Below are 26,110 nucleotides of genomic sequence, written 5' to 3'. Positions count from 1 at the left end.
TGCTTTGTTGTACAGCATAATGCTTTGTGGGGGCAGTCAGTATTATTCATTAGAGGCTGCTTTCTTAACTGGAAAGCCCCCGCATGGGCTTCCCTGTTAGCTCAGTTGGTAAAGAATCCACCTGTGATGCAGGAGAGCCCGGTTCTGTTCCTGGACTGGGAAGATCTGCTGGAGAAGGGAAAGGATACCCACTCCAGTATTCTGGCCTGGAGAATTCCATTGCCTGTATAGTGCCCTACATATTAAATGTAAACTTATAAAAATGTTCCTTTGTTAATATTAATTTTATTTTTTAAATTAATGATAAAATTTGATCTTTTATTTCAGTGTTCAGTTCTTTGAATTTTAGCACATATTTAAGTTTGTGTAACCAACAACAACAATCAGGATACGTAACAGTTCCATAACCTCAAAACAAACAAAAAACTCAATTCAGCTCATCCTGTTCCTTTATGATTACAAGCTTCTCCCAGCCTTAACCTCTGGCGATCACTAATCTATTTTTCCTTGCTGTGCTTTTGTTTTTTGAGATTGTAGTGTGCGTGGAATGATAGAGTCTGTAACTTTCGGACACTGGCCTCTTTCACGCAGCAAAATGTCTTTGAGAGTTATTTGAGTTTTTGCCTGTATCAGTAGTCCGTTCCATTTTGTTGCTAAATGTTTTATTACTTGGATGTATTACCATTTGCTTGTCCATTTATGTCTTAAAGAATATTCGGGTTGTTTCTAGTTTTTGGCAATCATGGATAGAGCTATTATAAACATGTGTGTATAGGTTTTTGTGTAAATATAAGTTTTCATTTCTTTAGGATAAATATCTATGAATAGGATTATTGGGTTAAATGGTAATGGTATGTTGAACTTTATAAAAAAGCTGCCAAACTGTTTCCAAAATGACTGTTCACTGTTGCACCAGCAATCCTTAAGAGTTCCAGTTGCTCTGCAGCTAAGAATGACACTAGTTGCATGTCACAAATTTTGAAAGGTTTTATTTTTATTTTTCTTCAGTTCAAAATGTTTCATAATTTCCATTTAGATTACCTCTGTGACTCATGCATTATTTAGGATTGTGTTGTTAAATTTGGTGCTGTTTGGAGGTTTTTCTGTTCTTCTTACGTTATTAATTTTTATTCTAAATTCCATTATGGTCAAAGAATATAATTTGTATGATTTTAGTTTTTTTAATTTGTTAAGATTTATCATATGGCCCAGGATATGATCTATCTTGGTGAATGTTTCATGTGTACTTGGTATTGTTGGATGGAGTGTACTTGGTATTGTTGTATGGAATGTTCTTTAAATGTCAAGTACATTAGTTGATTCTTGTTAGCTTTTTGTCTACTGTGTCTATTGATCACTGTGAGAGAAGTGTTTAAATTTCTAAATACTGTAGATTTTTCCATTTCTATTTTCAGTCTGTCAGTTTTGTTCCACGAAGTCAAATATGATACTATTTTGTATGTATACATTAAATATTTTTATGTCTTATAGGTCAAATTGACCCAATGATGTAATGTTCCTCTTTGCTTTGGTGATTTTTCTCTTTTCTAAGTCTATCTTGTTTTATGTTAATATAGCTACTCCAGTTTTCTTTCAGTGTTTACAAGGTATATCTTTTTCTATTCTTTTTTCTAACATATCTATATCATTATGTTTTAAATAAATGTCCTCTAGACATAATATAGTTGGTTTTTAGGTTGGTGCTGGTTTTCTATCCATTCTGTCAATCTCTGTCTTTTGATTAGTATATTCAGATTATTCACCTCTGTTGTAATCATTAATGTTTGCATTTAGCGCCTTTATTTTATTTGCTTTATGTCTGCTCCCTCTCTTTTTCACTCCTGTTTCCTATCTCCTAGCTTTCTCTTGGGTTGTTGGAGTGTATCTCTCCCTCTTTCTCTCTCACCCTGGTGAACATGTGTGTGTATACACACGCACAAACACACCCATGTATGTGTCTGTGTGATATATATCTTTCCATAAGACAATGTTATATTTTCTCTTTCAACCATTAATGTCTGTTTCAAACATTAAATATGTCTAAATAGCTCAAGAGGAGAAAAATGGCCTACTGTATTTATACAGATGTTTATAATTTCTGTAGTTCCACCTTCTTTCCTGCTGTTCTAGGCTTCCTTGTGTCTGAAGAACTTCCTTTATACTTAGAGCAGTTCTGCTGGCAGCCAGTTCTATCAGTTTTCTTTCATATAAAAATGTCTTTATCTCACATTCATTCCTGAAGGATATTTTCACTGAATATAGAATTCATTTATACTATTTCATTTATTTCTGTCCTCAGTGTTTCTCATGGGAAATTGGTTGTCATTGAAATCATGTAAGTAATGCATCAGATTTCTCTGGCTGCTTTCAATAATTTTTTCTTTGTCTTTAGTTTTTAGCAGTTTGATTACAGTATATTTAGACATTGATTTCTTTGGGTTTATACTATTCAGGGGGTTAACCTAACTTCTTGTATCTGTAAGTTTATACCTTTTCTCAAATCTGGGAAACTTTCGGCAGTTATTGTTTCAAATATTTACTTTTATAACACACTCTCTTCTACTTGTGAGCATATGGTTATATAATTTTAGATCTTTTGGTATTTCCCATAGGTCCCAGAGGCTCTGTTCATTTTCCTCCAGTCTTCCTCTGTTCTTTAGATTGGATAATTTCTATTTGTATTCCCTTAGGTTTTTTGACTTCTTCCTTGTTATCTCCATTCTGCTGTTGAACTCATCTAGTGTATTTTAAATTTTCAGTTATTATAATTTTTAAAATTAAGATTTTTCTCTTGGTTCTTTATGATATCTTGAGTTTCTTTGAGTCTTTCTATCATCTGCTTCATTTCAAGGGTGTTCACCATTTACTTTTTGGAGAATTTTTAGAAAACTGCCTGAAGTTATTGTTGGATAACTTCAACATTTGTGTCATCTGATTTTTTTTTTTCCCCATGCAAACTGAGATTTTCCTGGCTCTTCATATGCAGAATAGTTTTTTCTTGTATCCTGGATATTTTGAGTATTGTGTCCTAAGACTTTGGGTCTTTAAGATCATATGGAGAATGATGATTTTTTTTTTGTTCCAGCAGCAGTCAGCCTACCTTGATTTAGGCTGCAAATTCTGACTAGTCTTCTGATGGTTGGTTCCCAAAGGCATTTGTAATGCCTTTCAGGTCTGTCCCATGTGTGTACTATTCAGTGACCAGTGTGAGATCAGGGCAGTGATTTATACCATAGTTTAGTTTTCAACGTCTATTGTATACTTTTTAGTGTCAGAGTCACACATACCCAGGAGTGAGCCCAGCAGTTCATGAGTATTTCCATGGGCTCATTTCCCCAGCTCCTCCCTCTCCCTAACTGTCTCAGTACTCTTCAGTTTTGGGGGGCTACCCCTTTTGATTCTTTGGCCAGAAAGCTGGGGCTTTATGTACCCTACTCTGTGACCTACTTCCTGTGAGTTCTTGTGTATCGGGGCCCATTGGGGAGGACAAAGCAGTGGGGCTTGCCCCAGTCTCAGAGAGGAAGGTCCTCCTCCGTCAGTGTTCTAGGCATCTGAGGACTTCCCTTGTAGCAGCTGTTGCTGCCACCACTGTCCCAGGATTGCTTCACAGATGGGATGGAAGAATGGGAGTGTTAGGAGACCCTTTCCCACTTCCTGAGTTAGAACTGGAGGGCTTTTTCTAGAGGACTGTCTGCATGATATCTACTTCCAGGCTGTGTTGAAACCAGGCGGGAACGTACTAGAAGTGGAAAGAATGACAAGCGCACCATTGGTTTGATGGTGCTGGGCTTCTTTCTCAATTTTTCTGTTGCTGTTTACTTTTCAGAGTCCTTGAGGAGCTACTTCTCAAATTCTGTTTTATAGCTGCGTTCAGTGGGAGAGATGGGATGGAGTCTACTTACTCCATCTTTCCATAAAATAAACCCTTAAATGAAGTATAGCATGCGTGCAGAAAAGGAGCAAACCCTAAGCGTGCAGGCCAGTGCATTTTCACCAAGTAAACACTCTTATGTAACCACTGTACAGATCAAGATGGGTGCCCTCACCAGCACTCCAGAGACACTTCCTTGTGCCCCTCCAAGTCACTGATCCCACCTTTCTTCCCAGAGGTGGCCTCTGGCAGAAGTTCTAGCTGCATGGAATAGTTTTGTCTGATTTCAACTTTTATGAGGGGCATCATTTTATATGTATAGAGAGAGACAGTGTATCTGTGTGTGCCTTCCTCTGCCCTTCATTGTGCTGTGTATAGCAGAAGTTTTAAATTTTAATTACTGTGTAGTATTCTATCATACGAACATACCACTCTTCATTATTCATTCTAAGGGTCCTAGGTTTTTTACAAACAAGTATGACTAATGTTGCGTTTGTTTCTGCAAAAGCATTGTAACTACAACTAGTTCTTTTTTACTTTCTTGAAATAGTAATTTGTACTGATTTGGTCTGTAAGTTGTCATATATGGAAGTGGAATCTTTATTAAGTTGTAAATAAGTTTGAAGCATCAATTTTCATTAGACTGGAACAGTTTCACTATTGATTTCCACTGAATCTTATCAGAGTGACAAGTGTTTGACATAAGGCAATGTGCATCAAAGGTACCTCAAACGGTTAGCTTTTAAAAACACAAGTGAATTAAAATGATTTATTTAGATTTATGTTGCTTTTGAATGCAACTGAGAGTGTTTATAGTGTCGTAAAATCAGCTGGAAATCACTGGTGTCCAATAGTGGTGCTATTTTAAGGCTTACTCCTGTTATGGTTGCTCAAAACAAACTGAAAAGCTCATTTGTATTGTATATAGTACAGTTAGTGAATCAAAATTTCAGGCCAAGTACATGCATGGTCTATCAATTTGTCTAGAACTTATGGTTAGAATAATATAGCACTTCAATGTGGGAAAGAGAGAAGACATTAGTGACATGAGAAATTAAATACAAAGATAGTTAAATGTGTGAAAGCTAGAGTGAATATGTTCTTCCTGTGTTCAGTGTTGCTGTTCCTCTTTATAAAAGAGGAATGTTTTCCTGTCCCCTGGTATAATGGGAGTGATAAAAACAAAGAGACAGGCAAGACCAAGCTCACTTGCTTGTGGAGAAACACATTGACAAAGTCCTACGTTCCAAGAAGAAAATAAAATTTGTTCACACTCAAAATGTCATACTTTGGAGTAATATAACAGCTGAAGTTGGTTATGATAAAAGAAATGAGGAAGACATAAAAACATTGTAACCCTCATAACCCCGCTTTCAAAAGTGTCAGGCTGTTTATGTCTGGAATTTGGAAAAGAAATTCTTTCACTCCAGTTAATTTATCCGTTGCCTCAAAGCCTAGCAGTCTTCTTTTTTTTGGAGATAATGACTGTCTGAGTAGCTTCCAGTTTATGAGTGTATTTTGCTGTTGTAAACCCACTATCATAATAAGGGGTACATTCTCTCTAGTTTTCATGACATGGAGTATGGAGAAAAACAATTTTAGTTCTATTCTGCTGAGTCACTTGTTCTGGTCAAATCAACCCAGAAAATTAAGGCAGGTATTCAAATGGTGCAATGAAAAGATAAATTGTTTATGAAAACAGTTCTGAAAAAGAATCCCCCTCCCTTGCCCCAGTTTTCTTTGGTGATGATGACCGATTTATGGACTTTTATATTTGAAAAATACATTTTCCCAATGAGGTAACAATAATCAGTAAATTCTGACACTAAGTGTATGAGCGTGACCAAATTACTTACCTGTTATGCTGGGTCTGTGTTTAAATATAAAATCAGATAATATTGATGGCTGAGTTCTGACATTTATTTCTGGTATATTTTCAAATTAGGGAAACATGAGTAATATCTGCTGGGCTTTCCTAGTGGCTCAGACAGTATAGAATCTGCCTGCAATGCAGGAGTCCTAGATTCAATCCCTGGGTTGGGAAGATCCTCTGGAGAAGGGAATGAAAACTCACTCCAGTATTCTTGCCTAGAGAATTGCGTGGACAGAGGATCCTGTAGGGCTACAGTGCATGGGGTTGCGAAGAGTTGGACACGACTGAGTGACTAACACACACACACACACACACACACGAGTTGGATGCTCTTGCAGTTTTAGCTAACACCTTTCTGGTCGTTTTTCAGAGGTGCTTCAGAGAAACCCCTCTGAGGAGCTGAGTAACCAGTGATACCTGACTGCCTGGACCTGCTAGGGCTGCCCTGGCCATCACCCCGCCCCCACCCCCACCCTCTGCCCTGCAACAGCCAACCTCCTCTTACTGAGACAACCGGTGCCTAGCTTGGGTAGTATGGACCCATTCTCTCTCTTTCCTTCTCCAAATTTGTTGTTGTTCAGTTGCTAAGTGTCTGACTCTTTGTGACCCCATGGACTGCAGCACGCCACACTTCCCTGTCCTTCACTATCTCCCTGAGTTTGCTCAAACCCATGTTTATTGAGGCAGTGAGGCCATCCAACCATCTCATCCTCTGTCCCCCACTTCTCCTGCTACCCTCAGTCTTTCCCAGCATCAGGGTATTTTCCAATTTATTTCCTACTAATCTGGGGAAGGATTCCAGTTGTTTTTTTTTTTTCCTTTGGTGCAATGTTTGTTCACTATAAAGTCTGAAGTAATTTGTGGTAACTTCAACCATTTATTTGAAAATAAAATTAGGATAGATAAAAATAATATTTTGTAATTATATAGTAGCTTACCTGTAACTCAGTCTGTAAAGAATCTGTCTGCAGTGCAGGAGACCTGGGTTTGATCCCTGGGTTGGGAAGATCCCCTGGAGAAGGAAATGGCAACCCACTCCAGTATCCTTACCTGGAAAATCTCATGAAGAGAGGAGCCTGGTGGGCTGCAGTCTATGGGGTCGCAAAGAGTCGGGCATGACTGAGCGACTAATGCTTACTTACTTACTTACAAATATATGCTTTTTTCACTGTTTTCAGTGTTGGACACTTTGGACAAATACTCATTCCTCAGAATTCTTCTCCCTGGGCTGTTACCCAAATTGTCCTAGTTCTTCTTTTCCTGTACCCTAGCTGTGGGCATTCGCCAAGGTTCTGTGCTTGGCCTCTGCTCCTCCTTACAATGAGTTCTTCCTGTTGGAAGTCATCCAGCTACATAGGCTGGACGCTACATGTTTCACCTCCAATAAACATTTCTACCTGGGCAATCTGTTTGCACCTCAAAGGGTATGTATTCAATAATTTTCTTTTCATTAAAATTTTACCCCTTGCAACTTTTGTTTTATGTTTACCCCTTGCAACTTTTGTTTTTATGTGGCACCATTGTTTTCCCAGATCCTCTACACTTAAACTTCATCATCCATCTCCCAATAAAACTCTTTAGTCCATCCGCCCCAACCATTCATCACAAATGGGATGACCACCCCTTGTACTGGCATACTCGATGCCAAGAACAGGGAGGGAGTGAAGGAGTGTACAGCTGATTGTACTTTTCTCCCATCTCTTTTCTGTGCGGTTGGCATTGGGTAGATGCGTGATGTCCTGAAAGACCTATCTTGCTTTTCTCCTAATTGGCCTTTGTTGTTTTGGCCATGCCGCATGGCTTGCAGGAATCTTAGTTCCCTGACCAGAGACTGAACCCAGGCCTCAATAGTTAAAACTTGATGCCCTAACCACTGGACCACCAGGGAATTCCTTCTTAATGGACTGCTTTAGAGTACCTGTACAGCGCAAAACTAGCATTTCAGATCTCACAAGAGAAACAGGCATGCTGCATTGGCTTTCTACACGTTGTGTATCCCGAATGACTCTTGGATCCAGAAACCTTCTGAAAGGCAGTTTATTTAAAATTTTCCAAAGATAGAAATCCTAAAGAAATAAAACTAAATTTCCTTTTCTTTTTAATATAACATTAGTTCCCTCAGTCTTAAGCAATTCCCTTTTACAAAGTGCAAATTACTATGAATTGAGACCTTTATTGCAATATTTGAGGTTTGCTTTTTCAGCTAAATTGAGCAAATGTTAGTTTTGCTTTTTAAAGCTTTATTATATTACCTGAGTTCACCAATTGACTTAATTGCATTTTCCATATACAGTTCTAATCCAGAATAAAATCTAATATGATATTCTTTTCCTAATGTATACGTTTAGGAAATAAATATTAAACATGTAAGAACAGCCGCTAAGTCATGACACACTTTAATTTATGGAAAAATGAAAGGAATTCACATAATTATGAATCTGTATGTTAATTAACTTACAGTAAAATACACAGTTCTTAAGTGTATGGCATATTGAACTTTCACAAATATATATACCTGTGTAGCTATTACCCAGATCAAGATAAAGAACATTTCCATCTCCCTTGAGAATTCCCTTGTGCCAACTCAGTCACCCACCCCACCATGAGTTGAGCACAGGTCTGATTTTTATTACCATGGATTAATGCTGTTTGTTCTTCAGCTTCATGCAGGTGGAATCATACGGCACATACTCTTTTGTGACTGGCTGCTCGGAGAAGGCAGTGGCACCCCACTCCAGTACTCTTGCCTGGAAAATCCCATGGATGGAGGCGCCTGGTAGGCTGCAGTCCATGGGGTCGCTGAGAGTCAGACATGACTGAGCGACTTCACTTTGACTTTTTACTTTCATACATTGGAGAAGGAAATGGCAACCCACTCCAGTATTCTTGCCTGGAGAATCCCAGGGATGGGGGAGCCTGATGGGCTGCCGTCTATGGGGTCGCACAGAGTCGGACACGACTGAAGCGACTTAGCAGCAGCAACAGCAGCTCTTGTTTTTGTACAATGCTTTTGAGATTTACCCATTTAATTATGTGCATCATTTTATTGTGGAATAGTTTGCCTTTGTGTGAGCATAATACCAATATGATTTCTAAAAATTCTATTTTTTATGTAGTTCTCCCCAAACTAAATATAATAATCTAAATTAACTTTCTATCTCCAGGAAAAATTTGGCAGATTTTTGTCCTCAAACTTATAGGTGATTTTTTTGTTGGAAAATTTTCTCTTCTGTTTCATAAACTGCTCTTAAATTTGCATAAAGTATTTTCTGATCTTTTTTGCTTGTTTATATATAACTGGTACTACTAGCTAGCATCCAATGAGTGATTAAATACCAGGCTCTGTGCCAAATTCTTTATGTGAATTACTGTTTAAATTCTTATAATAACCTGATGGGGTGGCCAGTGTTAGTTTAGGAATGGGTATTTTAACTTGCCTAAGGCAACATAAGCAAAGAGGGACAGAGCTGGGATTTAAACTCATGTGTCCTTAATCAATTTGCCATACTCTCTTGCACTAATGCTTATTATTAATGTAATGGTCACATATATGATCATTCTGGCTTGCTAACTCTGATTCTTCAAATTTTGGAAATGTCCATAATAGTTCAAATGGACTTCCTACCTCAGGACAGAAATTAGCTTTGTGAACTTGAATCAAAATAGCAGAGTCAGGCACTATTGAAAAAATCCTATTGTTTTGCTTACTTATGGTAGGTACCACAGTTCTTGCAGGTGGCAAGCAGCCTTGGGAAAATATTGCTTCTTTTCCTCATTAAATGGTTTTTACAAATGAAGGATTGGGATTCCCAGTGGAACTTATGCAAAATTAAATCCGACATTTATGGGCCATTGTGTGCTAGGTACTGTGAAAGGTATTTTATGTTTATTATTTAATTCTCTCAGTAATTCTGCTGATCTGGTATCTAAAAAGATACCACTTTTTAGATATTAAAAGTTATATAAATAGAAAGGCATGGAGCCTACATTCACATCCAGCTGTGTCTGATCATAAAAGTCCATCCTTTTAATCATGGTGTTTTCTGGACCCTGCTTCAATGGTATGGACCTACTTAACGGTATAGATCAGCATGGTTCCTGATTCTGTAAGAAATGCATTGTTGTTCTTTTAAACATTTTTCTGGACTTCCTTGGTGGTCCAGTGGCTGAGACTCCACACTCCCAGTGCAGGGGGCCCTGGGTTCAATCCCTGATCAGGGAACTGAAACCCACAGGCACCAACTAAGAGTTCACATACCACAACCAAAGATCCTGTATGCTTCCACAAAGACGGCAAACCCCCTCTTCCACAACTAAGACCTGGTGGAGCCAAATAAATAAAGTATACAGATATTAAAAATAAGAATGTTCTGTCATCACTGAAATCAGGACACTAGGGTTCTGTTTTCTTGTCTGTTTTTTTTTTTTTAATGCACCAGGAATAATAATATCCTTTAGATTTTCAGTGAAGTGTCCATTTCGTGACTCATAATTTTGGGAAGAGAGAATGTGGCCCTTGGGCTGGCATCCAGGCGTGTTTCACCGCGTCTTTGTTTTTAGAAGGGCAGTGAAACTGATTTCTGGGAGGTCTAGTGATACACTGCCTATCCTCCATTAAGCTCTCTCTGTACATGCTCCACAATGGCACCCATCTCTGTTGCCATTTTGATGACTTTGACGATAAAGATCATTCATTTAGTGCACTGACTTCTTTACCTCAAGAAATATCAATAACCTCAGATATGCAGATGACACCACCCTTATGGCAGAAAGTGAAGAGGAACTCAAAGGCCTCTTGATGAAAGTGAAAGAGGAGAGTGAAAAGTTTGGCTTGAAGCTCAACATTCAGAAAACAAAGATCATGGCATTTGGTCCCATCACTTCATGGGAAATAGATGGGGAAACAGTGGAAACAGTGTCAGCCTTTATTTTTTGGGCTCCAGAATCACTGCAGATGCTGATTGCAGCCAGGAAATTAAAAGACGCTTGCTTCTTGGAAGGAAAGTTATGACCAACCTAGACAGCATATTAAAAAGCAGAGACATTACTTTGCCAACCAAGGTCCGTCTAGTCAAGGCTATGGTTTTTCCCGTGGTCATGTATGGATGTGAGAGTTGGACTGTGAAGAAAGCTGATCGCCAAAGAATTGATGCTTTTGAACTGTGGTGCTGGAGAAGACTCTTGAGAGTCCCTTGGACTGCAAGGAGATCCAACCAGTCCATTCTAAAGGAGATCAGTCCTGGGTGTTCATTGGAAGGACTGATGCTAAAGCTGAAACTCCAATACTTAGGCCACCTCATGCGATGAGTTGACTCACTGGAAAAGACTCTGATGCTGGGAGGGATTGGGGGCGGGAGGAGATGGGGACAACAGAGAATGAGGTGGCTGGATGGCATCACCGACTCGATGGACATGAGTTTGAGTGAACTCTGGGAGTTGGTGATGGACAGGGAGGCCTGGCGTGCTGTGATTCATGGCGTCACAAAGAGTCGGACACGACCGAGCGACTGAACTGAACCTGTTTGTTCTGCCCCAGCCATCTAGTTCCAGGGGCACATTCTGTGCCTTGCCATCTAGCAATAGTGCCAGCTAGGTAATCCTAATTTCAAGTATACCCTTCTTTGCCTACCATCTCTTTTCATCCCAGCAGATTTGCTTTAGTATCATCATGGCTATAATTGTACTCCCCTGGGACTGCCTATTCATCATATACCACTTACTATTATTGTTCAACCCTAATCTCCTTGCCTACCTGAGATTTCATGATCTATTGTAATACTCACTCCCTTGAAAATACCTTCAATTCATTTGCCTATCTTTTCTTCTGCCATAGTCACCTGACAATTTCTCAACTCTTGTTGCTGGAGAAAATTACTTAGCTGGGGTGACTGGTTTTACTTTAAATTCAAGATAAAATTCGAATGCATAATCAGCATTGCCTAGCAATACTACCTTGTATCTCTAGAAAGTTTGCCTTTCTACTCAATAACTGTTTTATACTTTCACTTCTCTCCTTACTCTTCCATACCCTGCTTCATTTATCCCCTCATTTCCTGCAGCTGATAACGTCATCCTTTAATGAGAAAGTAAAAGCTATCAGAAGGAATGCTTATCACCCAACCAACAGATTTATAAGCTGTCAACATCAGTACCCCTTTCTCCTTTTTCTTACGCAGTGGATGGAGTGGTCATCTGATTTTCACCCATCTTTTCCTTGCCAACTAATTTTTTTTTTGGCCATGTCATGCTAAATGATCTTAGTTCCTTGACCAAGGATCAAACCCCTGCCTCCTGCAGTGAAAGTGCAGAGTCTTAACCACTGGACTGTCACGGAAGTCCCCTTGCCAACCGAATTTGATAGACCTCCTTTTCTCTTAAGTCATTTGAACTTTGAGGGTGTTCTCCTCAAGGAGAGCTCACCTTTTCTCTTGCAACACCATCTTCTTTCAGGTTTGTGACTACATTCCCCTGCATTTCTTCCCCATTTTTGGATGCTCCTTCCCAGTCTGCTTTATGACTTCTTCACTATCTTATACATAAAGATGTAGTTCCTACCTAGATAAGAGCTGATTTTCAGGTTTCAAGCTTTAATGTCATTTCCTTAGAGGACTTTGAAGGCCAGACTAGTGTAGGTCATCAAGTTGTGCTGAAACTCCAATACTTTGGCCACCTCAGGCAAAGAGTTGACTCACTGGAAAAGACTCTGATGTTGGGAAGGATTGGGGGCGGGAGGAGAAGGGGACGAAAGAGAGTGAGATGGCTGGATGGCATTACCGACTCGATGAACATGAGTTTGAGTGAACTCCGGGAGTTGGTGATGGACAGGGAGGCCTGGCGTGCTGTGATTCGTGGGGTCGCGGAGAGTCGGACACGACTGAGCGACTGAACTGAACTGAACTGAATGGCACATTGTACTTTTCTTTCATAACATGTATTGTACATGAACATAAATTATTTTGTGTGTAATCATTTGTTCAATGTCTGTATCCTGTTCTGAATTGTCTGTGTTGCTCGTCAGGTGTCCTCCGTGCCTGGCATAGAGCTTGGCATGTAAGAGACATTCAGTAAATGTTTGTAGAGTGAATGAATTACGTAAGTGACTCAAAACGTTCAACAAACGTTAGTTCTCTTTTCCTTTCCCATCTCATAGTTAGAGAAACATAGTTACCCCTGGGTTGTAGAGTCAGAAAAACACTCTTTCTGTAGAAGAAAGGCAGTTCTATGATGTGATAGATATTGACATATGTTTAAATTATTTAAGTCATGCTCATAGACACCATTTATAGACAATGGAAAGTATAGAAGGAGACTTCTTAGAAAGTTTTCTAAGAAAGAAAGAAAGAAGAAGACTTCTTTCTTCAGTAAAGAAGTCAGAGTTAACGATCATAATATTTAATTTTTTACATCTGTTTATGAAAATTGTTGTGGTCTGCTCCTATGTGCCTTAAAATGGAGCGAAGAGGGCTTCCAGGATCAAATACAAAACATATATTTCATTTGGTACACATTAAAATTGTTTAAACTCTGACCCAATTAGAAAGAGCCAATATTAAGAGTTATAATAGAAATTGTAACACAAATAGAATTATATTTTCTTTTTTCCCCTACTTTTTGAAAATAAATCTTCAGCACAGATCTAAGACCTTTTCCAAAAAAAGCAGAAAAATATTCACTAACAGTAGTATTCCAAAGTCATGGGACATGAAAAGTTATAGGGGTTTTGGAATCTGCCAAAGTTAATTATAGTCTTACTGCTCTGGAGGAGACCCAAGAGAAGTCAGTTTCAAACAAAGGTCAGGATTAGTTAGAAAGTTGTATCACACTTAAGCTTGAACTCAAACAAGGTTGCCCTAAATAGTGGAGGTCCAGTGAGCATCAAATTTCAAAATTGTCAGATACTTATAACTTTTGCATCTTTTAAAATTATAGAACCCTTTAAAATAAAGATTTGTCCTTGTGTATTTTCAATAAGTGAGCTAATTTTTAATGTGTAAATAAATGAGTAAAGAAGGATGTGGTGACTTCCACTCAGAACTGTCTCTAAGAAGCCCCAGTGTTGAGAGAGCAAGGCTGTTCCCAATTCAAGCACTGCAGTGAACAGTAGGGCAGGCCTCCGGAATTGCAGACCAGATTATATGCAGCACTGGGCATATTAACTTTACAGACTCACATTCATTCTAGTGGGGTAAACTCGTGTTCATACTAGGATAATGAACAGTTTTCCGTTTCAGCAGCAGAGAAGTAGGAGATCATTGATTCTAGAAGAGTAGCTGAGAGAACCCAGCTAGAGGACTGAGGGGGAGCCGCCCAGGAGAGTTTCCTGATCCTGCTCCGAGGATGCTGTGGAATATAGGACCACACGCTGTTATGCGACTCAAGAGAGTTGTATTTAATCCTAGACTGGAGGCAATGAATCGCTAATATTCAAACCTTCCCCGCATTTGAAGAACTCTTGTCACTTTATTTTGTCGCAGCCAGCCTCTTTAAATTTTCCATATTTTTCCTTAGATAAGAACACCAAAGCCGTTCCTTTATATGTTTTTCTTCTCAACAGTGGAATGCAAGCAAATCGATACCTATTGGTCTTTGTGCAAAGCTCAGTAAAAGAATAGATTTTACTTTGCCACGATAGTGGAACAAAACTTACACGTTGTGCCATTTGGAAGCTGGGGGAGGAAGACCACTGGCAAGATTATTGATGAATTAAAGTAGATGTGATGGTAATGCTGCTGGCCCAATACAAACCAGAAATCAGCTATTGGCAGTAAACAAAAAGAAACTGTTGCAGTCTGATTTAGGGTGACTAATACGTGCAGCATATGCCTCCATGATGTTTTTTTTTTTTTTGCCATTTCCCAATATTTGGGCTTTTAGGGATATATATGTAGATGTGAGTAGAAATACTTTACAAGAAAGATAATCCTCCAGAACTGTTGATCTAAGATATACTTTTCATGAATACCCTCAGATATGAATATGTTTGGGTTGAGTCAGCATAAATAAGTGAAAGAAAGTTCTTCTCTATTTGAGCCTTGTGGATATAAAATTCCATCCTCCTTTTTACTCTATTTTATTGAGCTACTGATACTTCAACTAGACAGATATTTGCTTCTAGCAAGAGCTAGGGATTGGCACACAGGAAAGGCCTGTACATAGTATGGCATTTCTACCTCTGGGGCCAGCAGGAGAAACAAGTGCATTGGGGAGGAACAGAATTCAGTTGAAAGAATATAATGGATATATTAGGTCATTAGCTATTAGTGGTCTAGCTAATATATGTAGTTGTCCATATGGTTGTGGAAATACCTACTTGAAAACTTCCTCAATTATTTTACAATATAATATTTTGGAAACAATCTCCACCTGGAAGTTTTGTGGAATCCATTGTTTATGCTTCAAGTAATCATATTAGAATCAACCCAGGGATAGTTGGTGTATTTTTCTAAATCTATTTAGTTGGCAGTTGGTGTATTTCTGCCAAGAATTTTTTATTAGAACATGTGCAGATTTCTGAAGAATTACAAATATGTAGATAAATTATCTTCATGTATTATTTTTAATGAGTAGTATCTTTTTAAAGAGATAGAAAAGCACAAATCCATATCTATATGTAGGTGAGGATAATTGTAAGTCAAAGACCATAGCATTTATTTCTTCAGAAATAGTCTCATCTCAAGAATCTCTCTTTTAAAAATGTGTAACATTTTGGTATAAAAGAAAGCAACTGTACGGTAGAACTAGATAACTTTTCAGTCTGATTTAAATGGGAATACAAACGCTTTGTTGATAAAAACGTCATTTTTCGAGGAATCTTCTTCAAATAGCAAGCAGCCCTGATATGACCTGTTGTCTATTGAGATCGTTATACCACAGAAACAGTATTAAAAATCATCTGCAGAATAAGAGCACAGCCATGTGTAGCACTGAAGGACGCCTCACCTCCGTCCTGGGGGAGAACAGCGGTGCTGCTGCTCCTGCTTTGGAAACCAGTGCTTGTCCCCAGGAGAGGTGCTTATATCTAGAACTGAAAAGAGGGTAGTGAGGTGCTGTTCTCTGAAGGACTGCTACTTCAAATCACATTATCCGTGAGTTCAGCTGGAAATAACATTTATTATAATATGGAAGGGCTTCCCTGGTGGCTCAGATGGTAAAGAATCTGCCTGCAGTGTAGGAGACCTGGGTCCGATCCCTGAATCAGGAAGATCCCCTGAAGAAAACCCACTCCAGTATTCTCCCCTAGAGAATCCCATGGACAGAGAAGCCTGGTGGGGCTAGAGTCCTAGGGTCATAAAAATTTGGATGTGACTGAGTGACTAACACACACACACACACTTAGAAAACATAATGTCAAATTGTCAACAAAGACTTCTGCTTTTTACTGGTCTCCATTTTAACATAAAACACTTCTTAAACAAAAAAATTTTTTGTTGGCTTCTTTTCTGTGGTTCATGTGCCCAGAAATCTTTACATAAATGAATGGTTTCTCAGGTAATTGTGTATTATTTCCAATTTTTATGTTCACTTTAATGACTAAGATTTTATTATGGTTATGATGGACACATGAGGTGTATTTCTTAACCAAGTAATCTATTATAAACAGTGTAGTAATCTACTCTCTAAGATGTTAAATGATTTATCCTATATATGAAACGCTTTGAGATAATTAAAACTTTTATTTCAAATGCTTGTATTATATTGCATAGAAAATGTTCTGGTCACTAGTCACCAGATATTTAAAAAACACAGAACATCTTATTTCAGACTATGTATGTATATAGTAACTTCCTCCTGTAAACATCAAACTACCTTTGAGTTTAATACCAGTTATTCTGCCTATGGAAATTGCTCGTGAGAATCACTATGTTGTACACCTCAAAGTATTATAATAATGTAAGTCATGTATACTTCAATTAAAACTTAAAAAAAGTAGATCCCCAAAAGAAGGAGGCCATGCCTCTTAAGAACTTCAAAAAGTTCACTGGGTTATAATAATATGTGCTTATCTTATTGTGATGATTTTAGATCCAAACACTAATCTTTGGAGGTGCATTGTGTAGTCTGTAAAATGTCTGTGAGTGCAGGTGGCCTTGAACAGGGGTACCTAGTTACCTGAGCTTATGTATCATTTGCCCCTCAGCTGGCGTTCATTCAGTGCCTTAAGCACTGAGCATGTCTCTTCCAGGATTCTGGGGTCACGCTGTCTTCATGCACGGTGGTGAACAGGGTTTCCTCAGGATTGGGAACTTTGACATTGAATAGGCAGCTCTGTAGACAGAGTAAATGTAAATGTAGTTGCAGGAGAAAGGACCAGACACATAGAATATGAGCTTCCCTTGCCACTAGATTTGGGTCTGATCTTACCAAAAAATGTGCATAAGCAAAAGAAAGCTAATGTGGAACTTTTGCTCATAATAGATAAAATGTTATTTTTTTTAGAACGCTGCAAATGTAAACCAGTCAGAGCTACCCAGAAGACCTATTTCCGAAACAATTACAACTACGGTAAGGGTAACTCTATGATCGACTTATGAACTGCTAGGTTCAGAAAGGGCTTTGTGTGTCTGTGTAGACTGATAGAACAACTTACAAATATGGGGACAGCGTTTAAGAGCATAGTCTCTCTGTTCTAAACAATTAAAATGTCTCATGTGGGCACTATTCTTAACAAATGCTTGATTTTTGGACGCATTGCAGGCGGCACTGCTTGCGTCTTAGAACCGTGCAGTGACATCCACAGGCAGTTGAGAGGGGCTCTTCCCTCTCTGAGAGGCCGGGAGGATGTGGAGCTGCAGTGGGGCGTCAGTTGTGTTCACTGGGGTGAACAGTCAGTGGGGTAAACAGAGGAGCACTTCAATGCGTAAGGAGAGGTTCAAAGAGTCAAACTACATTTTTTCAAACATTCTACCTCATGGAAAACATTGACAGAGTTGGAAAGTAACACAGAAGTTGTTAGTAGTCAATGAAATGTTGTATTCCTTGAAAAAGTATTCAAGGAAATGTTTCGTTATCTAGCCTGACCTAGACATGTGCTGTTCTGATAAGCAAAGTATTATTAACTGAAGAGCTACTAATCTAAATGTAGCTGACAAATTTAACTGGAGGAGGAAAAAACTTCTGTCTCTGTGCCAGTTAATGTGTTAGGTGGTTTCCATACACTGTCTTAGGTGATTTTCTCAACTGCACCATGAAATGTTCTATTTTCCCTATTTTATCAGTGATTATTGAACCTAACTTATCCTTCCTTTAATTATTCAGAATGTACTCTTGGATATTGGAATGCTTCAGAGTCACAAATATCAATCACCGTTATACTTAGAAAGGTCAATTAATAGAGCTTTCTAGTTGATAAAATAAGCAACAAATCAGTATTTGCTGTATTCTGTTGGCATTTTATTATGATTTTTCCACTCTGGCATTTATGAGATTAATAAAGTTCATTTACTATCTCTGCTGAAGACTGTCAATGCTGAGTAAATGAATACACATGGCAATTAAATGGACTTATAAAGTGCCTTCATTACTAAAATGAAGACTTTTTATTGAGTTTACTTTAGAGAATATAGCACACACACAACAGAATTATTCCTCCTTTTCTATTATTTGGGAATTGGAAGGAGAGAAATGGATAAATCTCTGTAAGAGTAACCTTTGATATCTTTGAAAATACTGTATATTGAAAGATATCAAGTAAAAAATTCAGTGTAGTTAAATCTCTTTAAAATAAATATACCTAGTTCCTCAAATTTTTCTTCAATGGATTCAATTTTTATTTTTTGTTTACTAATTATCTTTAGAAGAATCTATAGTTTCTCTTAGCCAATGGTAGACACACTTTCTAAGGTGGAAATGTAAGAAATCAGATGCCTGGCTGCTCATCTGAGGATGCTATCCACTATAAATTGATGTGAAATATCACAAGGAAAGGAAACTTTTAATTTTTAGGAGATTAACCTTGTAAGATTGAAAAATGCTGTATGAAATTTTAAGTTAATGAAGAGTTGTATTAAAGACAAAAACATGAAAATTTTTATATTGGGAAATTTTATTTAGTTTGTTTTACTGATTATTAATTTTTACTTTATCTAGTCTTAGTGCTGCAATGGTGAGTGTTACTATTTTTGTTAAAAGATCAAATGGTTACTAATGATTACAAGTCATAGGAAGAGAAAATCTTCCAACAAGGTAGCTGAGTGAGTATTATAACAGAAAATAGGATACAGATCCCAGGTAGTGGAAAAAAGATAATTTCTTTCTCATGGTTAAACAACTAGATTTCCCATAGTTTAAGAATTTTCACTTATCCAAGTCTTACTCAGAGCTTCTTTGAGGAAGACAGGTACTGAAATTATAAAAGAGAAGGAAAACTCTTAATAAAATATATTTTAAATGAAAAAATATGTTGATTTTTATCTTTGTTAAATATCTACATATGTCTATTGAGAAAACAAAGTGGAGGTGGGAACAAATTGATAACTCAGATGAAACCTCTGCTTCATTCAGATTAACTCAGTTAAAAGCTTCTGAGCTTTAACAAAATTACTTGAATAATAAAGTAAGTCTTGTAGAGAGGTATTTACTTTGGAGTGGGTACATGTGCTAAAAATTTCTAATGAAAATAGTAGACATATTGGGTAAATAAATCATTAGTTTGAGAACATTTGCACAGTTCACTAATCTCTAATGGTTGATGAATGCTATGAAGCACATTCACATAAGCCAGGACACACAAAAATGTGTGCTAGCCAAGGCTGTGAACCTATCATCTGGTTCTCCCAAATGACATTTCAAAAAGGGCAACCTTATCTTTTGTTAAAATAAGAAAAGAACACTAATAAAAAAAGACCCCTTCACTCAGAAATCACACCAAGCAGAGAGGCTAGGCAGTTACATTTTGTTTGCTATAAGCTCTCATACTTGAGACAACTAATTCTCTGAAGATTGAAATACCTGTGAAGCAAAATTGAGGTTTTGTTCTAAAGTTTTTAGAATTAGTAGCTTAATTCTTATTGTATGTGTGTTGTAGTGGTGGAATGTTATTGAATAAATTTCTGTATGGAATCAGGGCATTGATGGGGGGCAATGGTTTATTAGCTGGCTTTATATTTTCATGGATTACTTTTTCCTTTGTAGTCCAAAACCCCTAAAATATGTGGGAAGGAACTCAGATGAAAGTGGTTGGCAGATATGTGCCTAAGAAGCTTTTAAAAAGTACATTCATTTGGATATGTTGTGTTTTCTTCTGTATAAAGTCCATGGATATTGAACTAGAGCAATGAGGCTGCCTGGGCAAAAGCTGTTGGCTTCTTACTAATTGACATTTTTTGCTTCTTCCTAGGCCTTTTCAAAATCCCCTTAGGAAAAAAAGTAAAAAGCTCATTTACCCGAAGTAGGAATCTAAAGAATTTGGCTCTTCCAAAGGAGAGAAATACAGAAAAGAAGCAGAACAGTACTTTCTAGATTCTGAGTCAAATGTTTTGAATTTAAAACTGAACTTATTCTTTTTAAAGCAGTTTTGTCTTTATTTTGAGAAGTCAAGCCCAACCTTATGAGATAAACTGTGTGCCAGAATACCCACCAAGACGGTAGATTAATGCAATTGACGTGTTAGACCGTATTTCATAGCACATGAGTGGGGACAGTCTTTATTCAAGCAGAAAATGGAGTATACCTAAAGGAGAGTATGAAAGATAGTCTGTCCTGAAACAGAGGAAGAAAGGAGCTGATGTCTGAACAGTGAGCTAAGATGAAAAGGGCGGAAAGATTGCAGAACCAGCCTGAGAATATCGTAGAACAGGACAACTTTACGACACTAAAGAAAACCCTAACTGGTTCGAAAATCTATTGACAGACCTGATGGAAAAAATGCCGACAGTGAAACAAAGCATATTTAGGTGGTAGGTCTTTACATATAGTGAAACTAATATGGTTTAAATTCCTCTTGGCACAATTGAAACTATACACATCTAAACAGTTCTCATCATGAAATACATGCACACACATATGCATATACACACAAATATAAATGTACGTGCAAATTTGCAGGGGATCGGGGTGAATATTAAGGGGACAGGTGTGCTGTGTAGTGTGTTACTCACTACTGTCTAAGGAGAAAATATCTGCTTGATTTTTTTCTTCCCATTCATTGAACATCCAGTGGATATGAACTGACTGGAAAGAAGTCTCCTTGTCTTTTTTGAGTGGGGCGCCTATTGTGTATCATATTGCCATGTCAGCTTTATCGTCTTTTATCCAGTCATTCGGGCTAAAGTTAAAGAAGTAAAGACCAAGTGCCATGATGTGACTGCAGTAGTGGAGGTGAAGGAGATTTTAAAGGCTTCTCTGGTAAACATTCCAAGGGAAACTGTGAACCTTTATACCAGCTCTGGCTGCCTGTGTCCTCCACTTAACGTCAATGAGGAGTATCTCATCATGGGCTATGAAGATGAAGAGCGCTCCAGGTGATTCACTCCTTAAGGATCCAGAATAATTTCTATGCACATCCTGTTCTTATTGCATCTCTTTAGAGATCTGACTCTGGGATAAGATCTTTGGGATCTGTCTACCTTCTGGGGAATTAAAGATCAGTTTTAGTTGGATCCTTCAACTCATGTATTAGATAGGAAAGTATATGTGGGAAATTTCTCTGTGTGCATTTTTCTGGGGAGAGGGATCATAACTTTGTTTGTTCTTAAAGGGGTCCATGACTCCCAAGTAGTTGAGAAGTACTGTTCTAAAACATGGCTGTCCCTTTCTAGTATGAACAGTATGTGTTTCTTGACAATGATTCCTTGTATTTTTCAGTAATATGTTTTAATTTTTCAAAAATGGCTGCTTCTTTAAAATACAGATTACTGTTGGTGGAAGGTTCTATTGCTGAGAAATGGAAGGATCGACTTGGTAAAAAAGTTAAGGTAAGCCTATTATTTATTTAATTGTAAATTATTTATTTATTTATTTGGCTGCATTGGGTCTTAGCTGCCCCACAGCCTGTGGGATCTTAATTGCTTGAGTAGGGATCAAACCTGCATTGGAAGTGGATTCTTATCCACTGGATCACCAGGGAAATCCCGGCCTGAATTTTACATTGAAAGTGATACCCAGAAAATTAAGGTAGAAAGCCAGCCATTTGTCATTTAAACAAAATAACTACCTTCAACTACATGAAAAATATTAAAACCTAGTATATATATATGTGTGTGTGTGTGTGTGTATTACAGACTTTACAAAGTCAGCTTTTTGAATATTAAATATATATATATTTATTTCAAAACCCAACTTTGTTGGTAATGTCTGTTTCATTTAAGGAGCAGATTCTCTGTATGTGTGTCAGAGATCTAGCTACAGATACCTAACTTCTCACTGTGGGAAATCTGGCTGTAGTTAGTCCAGCCTTGTTTCGGTGGCTTCATATTCTCAGTAGACTTCCAGGTTCCTTCTAGCTTATTTTTAAATAAACTAGAAGATATTGTCATTTTTAAAGACATTGCTTCCATAATCAAGTTTAGCTGGAGGTCATAGCATGGCTCGGAGAAGGCGATGGCACCCCACTCCAGTACTCTTGCCTGGAAATTCCCATGGATGGAGGAGCCTGGTGGGCTGCAGTCCATGGGGTCGTGAAGAGTCAGACACAACTGACCAACTTCACTTTCACTTTTATGCATTGGAGAAGTAAATGGCAACCCACTCCAGTGTTCTTGCCTGGAGAATCCCAGGGACGGGGGAGCCTGGTGGGCTGCCGTCTATGGGGTCGCACAGAGTCAGACATGACTGAAGCGACTTAGCAGCAGCAGCAGCAGCATAGCATGGCTGTCCCACCTCTGCATCACACCTACATTTCAGGGGAAAAGAAAAGGAGGTAAAAAGAGATTCCGAGCATCCTACCCAACCACATATTACTTAGGACTGGGTCCATCCCTAGCTGCAAGAGAAGCTGGAAAATTCAGGGTTTGGTTTTGTTTTGCTTTTTAGCTGGATATGTTGATTCCTTGAACAATTGCAGTTGTGTGAGTCAGAGAAGATGGGAAGAATAAAGCATGGGTAGAAAACTGTGGATATTGTCCCGATGTATAGACACCAGTTCCTATGTACAAAGTGCAGCCACAATCATCTGTATATAAGAGATCTGACCAAGTTAGGTTCTTAGAGCAGTAACGTAGCTTTATTTTAAAACCAATGACTCTTAGATTCTGCAAGTGATGGATTGAAAAAAAAATACAGTAAGCCACCTTATTATAGAAGGTATCATTTCCTTTTACTAAGTAAATCTGTTTCAACAAAAGGAATGTGGGGGGAGTATTCAGAGGGACAAAGAATCAAAAAGGGTGTGCGTGCAGGGCTGTGTGTGAGTGTGTGTGCACGTGTACACGCACACGTGCAGTGGCAGGATGGGGAGGGGAGGGTGGGAATTGTAGACATAACACAGCCTCTTCCTTCTGTGAGTTTGAAGGCTTGGGAAGCATTTATGGGGTAAGTTAAACACCCCTGGGCAGTTTATCTTATACATCTGGCACTTGACATAGCAGACACATTTCAGTTTAAGTGACCTACAAAAATATAGAGGGCATTATTTTGCAGGGAGAAAATGCCCTCCAATACGCTCTTTTATTCCCCTCAGTAGCATGTCAAAAATGTGGTGTATTTCAAGTTTACTTACGAGAATTCTCTATTAGTATCTCTCTTCGATTTGTTTGGTGTCTGTTAAAAAGCGGCCCTTCTTTAGTACGTGGGAATCTCGTACTGTCCCTTTAATTCACTTTTCTGCTTCCTATTGCAGAGCAGGAATTTGTCCTAAATTCCTGTACCAGTTGGAAAAGCTTTTAGCATCATTGCTGCAAAGCATGTAACATGGCTTGCTGCTTCTCTTTTGGCACCAAAACAGTTACCATCCTGTAAAGACACAGGACATCATGGCTTGTTGGTCCTGTTCCTTAGTTAGGCAAGCTTTTTTTTTTCATTGCTTTCTACAGGGAGCTCTCAGTTATTATTGTGAAATCACTTATATTTTAATCTGGTTGCTGATGGGAAGAAATAAGTTAGTAATTTTTAATTCTTACTGTGGTTTTCCAGTCAATTTTGAGGATGTAAAGAAGAGTTTTATGGAGGATATTGCTTTTTTTTCAAATAAGAGTTGTCCTCAGCTAATTTTTTTTTTTTCTGGCTGTCTGGGATAGATCAAGAGCAATAAAAACTTTTTTTTATGGTCTTGCCATGCAAAAAAAAAATTTAACCTAGTCTCTGTTATAAGATGTTGTTCAAATCAAGATGTTTGACTTGCCTTGGGGAGTTGAAAAATCAGACTGTTTTTTTTTAAAATATGGAAACCCAATAAGATTGTGGAGTAAAAATGTGCTAAAATAAAGAATTACTGAAAGTAATTGAAAAGTGAGAATTTGTTATGTACTAGGAATTTTATATATAACTCTTATTCTTATTTACTACCTATAATATCCATAATATAACTTCCTTTTAATTTATTATATTACATGTGAGCATTATTGAAGTCAATATGAAATATTAGTAAACTTGATTGTAGCTATTAAAACCATTTGTGATGTGGTCCTTTATAAAACTTAGAATGAGGGCAGAAATTTGTTCTGTTTTGTTGTACTTGGTAGATGTAACTTAGAAAGATATTTTTAAAGTACCCTGTTCTCTCTTCCCACTTTCATTTTTTTCACTGCTCAAGTCACTTAGGTTTACAAGGCTGTGCTCTTATGTGTCACAGGAGAAGAAAATAACAAATAGCACTTTCTTCAAATTCTCTATGGAAATCTTATATTTGTTGATCACCCATGAAGTACCAGACTTGTGTCCATTACCTCAGGAAATACCCACACATATCAACGTTTATTTGTGTCACCATTTACTGACATGGAGATGTTAAGTTTAAAATTTGATGTGAAACCATTACTGATAGATTATAGGTGGCCAGGTTTGTGCTTTTTCAAATTAAAGCATTACATTCACATAACATCCATCTCATCGCTACCCCTGGGATGTAGATTAAAAGTAGTAAAATGCTTTTGAGATCTGATTTTGCAGTCTTAGTTGTTAGAATAATAGAAATGATGGCCCTGGTAATATGTGCTTGTGACTGTTTTCTGTTTTAAATTTCAAGCGCTGGGATATGAAACTCCGTCATCTTGGACTGAATAAAAGTGATTCTAGCCACAGTGATTCCACTCAGAGTCAGAAGCCTGGCAGGAACTCTAACTCCCGGCAAGCGCGCAACTAAATCCTGAAATGCAGAAAATCCTAAGTGGACTTCCTAGTAAGATTTGCATTGCTGGACTAGCAAAGGAAAATTGCACTATTGCACGTCATAGTCTATTTTTTAACCACAAAAATCAGGTGGTAACTGATATTACTTCTATTTTTTCTTTTGTTTTCTGCTTTTCTCCTTCCCCCATTCCCTTTTTTGTGGTCTGAGTACAGATCCTTAAATATATTATATGTATTCTATTTCACTAATCATGGGAAAACTGTTCTTTGCAATAATAATAAATTAAACATGTTGATACCAGGACCTCTTTGCTGGAGTAAATGTTAATTTGCTGTTCTGCACCCAGATTGGGAATGCAACATTGGATGCAAAGAGAGATTTCTGGTATACAGAGAAAGCTAGATAGGCTGTAAAGCATACTTTGCTGATCTAATTACAGCCTCATTTTTGCATGCCTTTTGGCATTCTCCTCACGCTTAGAAAGTTCTAAATGTTTATAAAGGTAAAATGACAGTTTGAAATCAAATGCCAACAGGCAGAGCAATCAAGCACCAGGAAGCATTTATGAGGAAATGACACATGAGATGAATTATTTGCAAGATTGGCAGGAAGCAAAATAAATAGCATTAGGAGCTGGGGATAGAGCATTTTGCCTGACTGAGAAGCACAACTGAAACTAGTAGCTGTTGGGGTGTTAACAGCAGCATTCTTCTTTTGGCAATACGTTTGATTTGTTTGTGAATATACTAATCAGCATTAGAGCAGTGGATTGTAACCAGACATCAGGTGTTATCAGCATAGCTCTGTTTTATGTTTCCTTTTAGATGACACCACTGGTGTCTTTTTTTCCCTTCTTTTAGAATAAATCTCCCTTGCTGCATTTGACCAGGAAAAGAAAACATATATGGATGTGCACCAGGCTGTTATTTTTAAGATATGTAGCTCTATAAAATGCTATAGTCAAAAGATGGTAAAATATGCAAGATTCTGGGTGTGTGTATTAGTGTGTGTGTGTCCCTGTACACTCACACTCAAGCTGAACTAAACAACAGGTGTGTGCACTGGCCTACACTTTATCATTTGGATTTGTGCTGTTTAATGCTCAGTAAAATATGCTTAATAAAAGGAATTATGGTTGTCAGGA

The 26,110-nt window shown here is 37.9% G+C and overlaps 1 protein-coding gene across 1 annotated transcript in view; it reads left to right on the top strand.

Annotated features, from left to right (window-relative positions):
- Nucleotides 1–26,110, top strand: part of FRZB (frizzled related protein) — a 35,060-nt gene extending 8,950 nt beyond the window's left edge. Inside the window, exons 3-6 of the mRNA XM_055398361.2 lie at nucleotides 17,181–17,246; nucleotides 20,998–21,202; nucleotides 21,592–21,655; nucleotides 24,862–26,110. Coding sequence (XP_055254336.1) covers nucleotides 17,181–17,246; nucleotides 20,998–21,202; nucleotides 21,592–21,655; nucleotides 24,862–24,978 — 452 coding nt within the window. The 3' untranslated portion in view covers nucleotides 24,979–26,110. The remainder of the gene's footprint in view (nucleotides 1–17,180; nucleotides 17,247–20,997; nucleotides 21,203–21,591; nucleotides 21,656–24,861) is intronic.

The sequence above is a fragment of the Moschus berezovskii genome, chromosome 2 (genome assembly GCF_049115385.1).
Source record: "Moschus berezovskii isolate FMDL1 chromosome 2, NW_MosBer_1.0, whole genome shotgun sequence".
Classification (NCBI taxonomy): Eukaryota; Metazoa; Chordata; class Mammalia; order Artiodactyla; family Moschidae; genus Moschus; species Moschus berezovskii.
The sequence above is the reverse complement of the archived record's forward strand: the minus strand, read 5'-3'. Positions and strand labels throughout refer to the sequence as shown.